This window comes from Marmota flaviventris, chromosome 4 (assembly GCF_047511675.1).
Source record: "Marmota flaviventris isolate mMarFla1 chromosome 4, mMarFla1.hap1, whole genome shotgun sequence".
Classification (NCBI taxonomy): Eukaryota; Metazoa; Chordata; class Mammalia; order Rodentia; family Sciuridae; genus Marmota; species Marmota flaviventris.
In genome coordinates this window covers 89,702,872-89,710,521 of record NC_092501.1, presented here as the reverse complement: position 1 = coordinate 89,710,521, position 7,650 = coordinate 89,702,872, and the positions used below count along the sequence as shown (strand labels likewise).

At 33.7% G+C, this 7,650-nt stretch overlaps 1 protein-coding gene across 1 annotated transcript; it reads right to left on the bottom strand.

The window, feature by feature from the left end:
• Positions 1-554: 554 nt before the first annotated feature.
• On the bottom strand, positions 555-7,094 carry Slitrk6 (SLIT and NTRK like family member 6). Its single transcript, XM_027941597.2, has 2 exons — positions 6,562-7,094; positions 555-4,217 (listed from the first exon to the last, which is right to left on the bottom strand). Exon 2 carries the CDS (start codon positions 4,191-4,193, stop codon positions 1,674-1,676), a length of 2,520 nt encoding a protein of 839 aa, XP_027797398.1. The 5' UTR covers positions 4,194-4,217; positions 6,562-7,094; the 3' UTR covers positions 555-1,673.
• Between the last annotated feature and the right edge of the window lie 556 nt (positions 7,095-7,650).

Below are 7,650 nucleotides of genomic sequence, written 5' to 3'. Positions count from 1 at the left end.
GTATGTGTTGCTAGTAGTACAGAAATGAGTTAAAAGTTAAGACATTTAATAGGTTATTTTTACAAATCACTGAAATATTGTTAAATAAGTTTTTAAAAATACTTCTTTATATAAAACGGAGTCCTTCCTAAACCAATGCATAAGTTTACATGGTGCTAAGAAAACAGACCTAGATTACCTTTACTAATTTTACTATGAAAAATTTCTATGTTTATTCTGCAGTTAGAAAAAAAATGTTATATTATTTTCATTTGTATTGCAAATGAAAATGATTTGCTTAAAAGGGAAAATTGCTAATAATAGTTTACTTTTGGCTCAGTGTCCATCATACCCAGAATTTTAATATCCTTTTGCACATGGTAAACAAAATACTTCTCTGTGCCTAACAGAAACCCTACTTATGTGTGTGTGCATTATGTATGTATTTGCATATTAATTCTGACTTGACTGACACACTATTTGAAGAAAGCACATTTGAAAATAGACTTTTCATTTTAGCTTTATTGTAATGAGCAATATCTTTAATTTTTCTTGAAAGGCACCCAAGAATAATTACTTTTGTGAACCCAAAATATACAAAACTGTACAGAATAAATAGTTCATAGAAATCTAGCTATACCTTTTTGTAAAATAAAGCTACATTGTGCCTTTCTTGAGGCAACTTAAATCACTTACCTTTAGAAGTGCCTTTTCTACTAATTTATGGCATCTATCAGTATACATCAATAAAAATAAAATAACAATCTTTACTACTTGTTTTATACCTTTGAATTACTTGACACAAGGAATGTATTTCTATCATGTTCATTCAGATATACAAAGGATTAATACTATGAATGAAAGCAAACTTAGGTGATCTAATCATATTTACAATTGAATCTCAGTAGCATTTTAAAAATACTCCAAGAAGCATTAAATTTTTGAGCACAAACAACATACCGTAATTCACAGCAGCATTGACATTAAGAATCTCCACACAAAGTGTATAGAAAACCAAAAATTTGCTTATTTATTCCACCTGAACTATTAATAATATTTGTTTTGTAAATTCAGAAAACATTTGGGTGGCATTTGATTAACCCTCCATTGTTCAAATTGTGGGGCCACCCAAATTGTCCCAATAATTACAACCATTCCACTTTTTTCTTTATTATTATAAATATCAAGTTCAATTTTCTTTTGCATTTATTGCAAGAAAATTAAGTGTTTGACAATGCACATTCTGAAGTATATACTGGTTATAAACAATATATTCCTTACATATTATAACTACATGTATAGGTATAGTTTTTAAATAATGAAATCCAATTTTATTTAATCCATGGGTAAATTAATTCAAGAAGATAAGGGTGATTTTAGTGTTCAACCCCTATCTTAGATGTGCAAGAGGACTTCTATGAAACACTTTTAAGCATATGGAGAAATATTACTGTAATCCTTGTATGTTACATGCAAGGATTTATGTTATTTGGGACAAACTAAATTGCCTGAAGATAATGCCATGGCTTCTCCCAGTGATCCCTGAGTTTCTTTTTCTTCTTTTTTTCTCCCCCATAGGATTACTGCTGTGCTTAAGTTCTGATTGATGACACACTCATGTAAGGCACTTATTTCCAAAGTTTGGACTTAAGACAGAACCACAGCATTTCTGTGAAAGTCCCCAAATTCTCCATCTATGTTTGCTGCTCCAGGACTTCTAAATAGTCAGGTTCGGCATGTAAATTAGCTTTGAGCTCAAAATACTCATTTTTAGTCTGTTCCACTAATACCTTTCTTGGCCGTGAGTACATTAATGTTTCCATTAATTTCAACTCTTCATGGGCTCTAGGATAATGTACCTCCAAATCAGGCTGGAGCTGGGCAATATTTTTCCTTAGGTACTCTGTGATTCCCAGTTGCTGAAGTTCTCTTTCTTTCTCTAAAATATTCCTGTATAATGAACTGGCATCCTGGAAGGACAAAAATTCTGTTGATTGGTCTGTAGTTTTGTATTTCATATTTGACCCTGTGAGTGGCGAATGGTTTTCCCTTTCTAAAAGACTTCTTTGGAGATGTTTTACATCACTTCCTTCTTTCTCATTTCTTTCTTCTTCTTCTTCTTCCAAATGCTTTGGACCAAATGATGGACTTCTATAAACATGAACCATGGGGCTCACCATGTGCTGCTCATAAAGAGAGGCAGAGGGTCTTTCAGTTGTGTGATGAGTTGTTTTATGGCCATACATGCTGTATTGAAGATGCACAGGACTGTTGTCTCTCATTTGCTCATCTACTTGTTTCTTTTTGTATCTTCTTCTGCGGTGGAGAACAAGAACCACTATCCCTGCAGCACAGAACACAATAGTTATAAACACAATCAGGAGTCCTAATATTAGAACTGAGAGTGGTACAGCATCAGTAAGAGATCTTAAAATAGTACCAGCTGTATTTGTCGTTGTTGTAGGAGTAGTAACAATAACATAACTGGTCTGAGTTGGGTTATTTACTAAACCTGGGCAAAGAAGTTCACTATTGAGGGCCTTTAATTCCTTTTTGTCAAGGTGCCCTGGGGAAGTGCAGAGGATATCATCTGTCACTGTGTTCTTGCTTAATTTTTGTATCCATTGCTGCAATCCAACTAGGTCACAGGAGCAGTCCCAGGGGTTATCCTCAAGGTCAATCTGGGTTAGTAAATCAAGATCATCCAAGATGTTACTCACAGGTAGATGGGTGAACTGGTTTGTTTTAAGATTTACCCTAGTTAAGGGAACTCCTGAAAAAATATGCAGTGGCAAAACTTGTAGGAGGTTGTTGTTTAAATAGAGGACTTTGAGTTTAGGCATTGGGTTAAATGTTCCGGGTAATATTTCTTTGACTGCATTGTATTCAAGATATAAGTACTCAAGATTGTCAAGACCAAGAAACATGCCTCTATTTAATTTGGTCAGATGATTACCATTTAGGTAAAGTTTTTGTAGTCTTGTTAGATTCATAAATGATCCTTCTTCAAGAACTTCAATACGATTGTTTCCCAAATGAAGCATTTCCAAAGTAAAATATTCCACTAGATCAGACTTCATTACAGTATGAATAATATTCCCTGCTAGAATAAGCTTTCTAGGATTCTGTGGAGGCGGTTTTAAATCTGATAAGCTTTCAATATTACGCTCTTGACAGTGTATTAGAAGTCCTGATGGGGATAGAACTTTGCAGTTACAAGGAATAGGACAGTAGGGTGCTGGAAGTTGAGTGGATGGCTTTGTAAGATAAGGTATCAAACCTGGTGCTTTGGTAGGTGGTTTGAAAATGGGTGTGATCTTGGTTGACATGCGACTATCGCTTATTGAAGATGTCACAGGCAGATGCAATGATCCTGAAGGATCTTCATGTTCTTCATACACTGGTGGAGTAGGGCAAATTGATTCCTTTTTCAGTCGACTTAGTATGCTTCCTTTGAAGACTGGAGGACTGTTGCATACAACATCACCAATTACAGACTGTGGTGGCATATTTTCCAACCAAATTTTTAGCTGTAATAAGTCACAATTGCAGGCCCACTTATTGTCCTCCAACTGGAGATCCAATATTCGACCAATGTGTTCTAAAAAGCCAACATAAGGCAATGTTTGCAACTGATTTCCACGAAGATCCAAATGGGTTAAAGGAACAAATCGGAATATGTTTGGAGGCAGACTCTCAATAGCGTTATCATTTAAAATTAACACTTTAAGTCTGTTGAGCTTGCTAAAGGCACTTGGTTCAATCACTGTAATAAAATTGTTATCAGCTTGTAGGAATTCCAGGTTTTCTAGTCCATGAAAGGTATCCTCTTTCAGAATTTCTAGAGAATTGTGATTGATATGAAGTTGCTTAAGGAGGCCAAGGCCATTAAATGCACCAGTCTCAATATCTGCAATATTGTTAAATCCAAGGTGTATTGAGATAGCATTGGTAAGCCCAGAAAATTCATTTGTGTGAAGCATTGTCAAGCCATTATTCAATAAGCTTAGGTGGAAAGGTCGTGATGGTGGCACAGTTATTTGGGATAACTTCTTGATACCTTTTTCTTCACAATTTATTAACATTGTCCCGTCTTTTTCCTCACAATTGCAAAGAGAATCACAAGAACCTCTGATTGAGGGTATCTGCAATTGGGACTGTAAAGATATACAGGCAAGGAGAGATGAACATAAGAGATGAATCCACAGCTTCATGTTGTCATGTGATGAAATCTGATTCTGTAAAATAAAATGCAATAATAAGGGATTTTATTGGGGGGTAGCAGGGACATGAATTTGACATTTTCAAAATGATAGGTCTTCCACTAAAGAGGAAATTACTTATTACTATGAAAATATAAATACTTTGCACATACATTTTTTTTTTTAATTTCTCATAATACTTGGACAGGCATATTTTGGGTTACTTTTAACAAGCACTATGGTCAAAATATAAAATTTAGGAAAGCAACAATTTGTAATATTATGTCAACATATTTGTGTTCATATCTGTCAAATAACTAGCTTATAAAAGATAAGAGAGGTGCTTTCTGGCTAACTGGACCACCAACATTTCAATATGATGTAAAATTATACATGTGAGAATGCCTTAATATTAAAAAATTTTAACACTAAAGTAAAGGAATTTAAGACTGGAGGATTATAATATAAAACAAATATGTATGTATTAGCCAAAAGCCTAGAGAACTACAGGAAATGTAAAAGTTATAGAAAGAATGTATACACATGTGTGTATGTATGTAAGAATATTTCCAAGTGTATGCATTATATTCATGTATTTATAACCCTGTCTGTGTTTTAAGCTATTTTTATTTTGAACCAAGATGCTTATTAATTTGATTTTTTAATTTCAAAACTTTAAGAAAAATCTGTCCTCAATGGCTAATAAAAAGGCATTGTGAAAAGAACTCTGCGTTGACTATTTTGTCTGAGTCAGTGTGTATAATAGTAGCATCACACGTATAGGCTTAAGATTTTATAGTCAAATTTCATTGAAAGCATGCTTTATTTTGTATTTTTAAATATAGGATACTTCTGGCTACTTTTTAATTCTGTTATGGACAAGTTTGAAGTTATCAAAAACTGAAGGAGACTGATCTGCAGCACACATTTCAGTCCATTGTGGAAGAATAAACAACACCTCATGTTCACTTTAAGCAAATGACTTTCTATTGAGGTCTTGAAATAGGCTTTAGGGCACTCAAAGTCATTCTGTAATGGAGCAGTCAATTGCCTTTATTATAAGGCCTAAAGTCTCAAACAAGAAACTCTGAAACAAACTGCACAATTCAAAATACTTCCAGATATGTCTCATTTGGTTAAAAAAAAAAAAAAGTTCATATCAACAGCATCACATTTTCCAAGCCCTTCAAAATCTAAATGTGCATGTGAAACAGCAATTCTAAAAGACTCTGACTTAGACATAAAAACAATGGTAAGGTAAGCATATATAACTCTAAAGGTATCTAATTTTATTCCTTTCCTTTAAATATTGCTCCTAAATTTACATAAAACAAATGGAAAGTTAAATACCACATCTTATGACTACTGAGCTTTTGAAAACGCCAAATGCTTTCATTATCCTAGGTCAAGTGTAAATAGTAACTGTAGATCTAATTAAAGTTCACAATGAGATAAAATATCCTAGAACCCAATCATTAATCCTGAAAGTAATTTTTATTTCCCAAAAATATATTATTTCATTGCAAATACATGTAGCCTGAAATTTCTGAAAGGCAAATGGCAATTGAGCAACTGAAGGAACAAAACAATACAGTCTACATAAAAAAAAAGTTACGAGAATTTACATTTCTATAGGGAAACAGTTTGATTTTACATAGCTCTGAGTGCTGTGCTTAGAGTCAAGGAGCTTGTAGTTGGAGTCTTCAACTTGTGGATTAGCTTTCCAAAACACTCTAAGTACCTCTCCATAAATTACAAACAATGAATATAATTCATTTCATGAAGTACAGCATCTTGGGAAAATAGTAAATAATTTCTAGTTGACAACATCTCATTATTTTAATCTTACATGCTTTTTATTCTCTTCAAAATGTGCTGTGGAACAGTTTCTAATCTTATAAGAAATTTTAAGAGTGTTTTTAGAGTAACCATATCTGATACAATGTGAAAGAGGCCATAACTCCCTGTTTACATATTTTTCAGAAAGTGTATGTCAGAAACAATAAAAGTAATACACAAAATTAAAAGAATTTTTGTAGAATATTATGCTTATATTTTAAATTCAGCAATGACATTTGGAAGCCATCTTCCCTTCAGGAAGTACACATATTTAGTTTCCAATAACAAACTGCATGTTGTAAAAGAAATAGTGGCATATTATTATATTTGTGCTTCTCCACAGCCAGCTGTTGGACTAAATGTCTGCTGCTCAGAGAAACAGGCAACTGCTACAGCATTAGTTGGGCCACTGAGCAAAATGAAACCAAATATCACTTAAGGCAAAGTTATTTTGTTTCATTAAGAGGCAAACATATAAATCTAATCAATTTATGATAATGCAAAAATCAGGATAAGAAAAGCCTGGAAACATTCATCTTACCTGTAAAGCAGACTCTTCCTGACGTTATCTGTAATGCACAGCTGGAAGAGGTGTTCAAAGTAATTCAGTTTTGTATTAAAAAAGAAAACACCAACTGTCAGGTACTTTCTTCTCTCAGATCACTTTTTGACAAGTCCCATAGCTTTAGAAAGTTAAAATCTCTGGTGAAGGACAAAGCTATGAGCATTTCATTGAAAATATTGCAAGCAGAGTACATACTAGAGCATCCTGAAGCAGTTGTCCTTTTCTCCCCCAATTAAAATTCACAGCATACCTCACAGCTATGCTGACTTTTTTGCATATAGTTAACCATTTGCACGCTGCTGAATGCAGCCAATAAACAAGATGTTTAACAGAGCTGGGATTGATCACTCTTGCTTTCTTAGGTTGTAGATCCAAGCTGCAGCAGTGCTCTCCTTCCTTCCTTTCTAGTCTTTCTTGTTAGCTCAGTTTGTTATTAGTCAGATTGCCAAGGGCTGGGAGGGAGGCGTAAATAAAGAGACTTCTTGGCTTTTGACTCAGCCTTTAAGCCCTTCCCCATCAGAGCACTTTAATCCGCCCGTGTCATATAACACAAGAGACAGCTCCACCTTGGGACTGCTCAACTCCTCCTCTTTCTGAAAATGATCTTTCCCCTCCTTTTAATACCAAATATGGAGCAAGTGATTTTGATGGAAATAATTACCTGTTGTTTAAAATGTTTAATAATATACTTTGTTATTTATGGGAAATTAAATAATGTATTCTGTTGAAGTCTCATCTAACTCAGTACTGTACTGCACACACAAGTGCAGAAAAACAACAGGCATGCTGCCTGTAGAAGAGCTGCTTCCTGTAGTTTCTTTTGTTTTTGTTGGTGTTCAGAGGTGAAATTGTGCACTAATTAAATTTTAAAATGGTAACATATACTGCTTCCCTACAACATATGTATATATGTATTTACCATTTCAAATTTTTTAATGTGACTGTGTTTTATATTTCATTATTTCTTTCACATTATTTCTTTCAATAATGAAGCTAGAAATAAGGTCTCATTCAGTTATTTAAAAATAATATTTAGAGTAAAACTATTATAATTTTAAAACATAT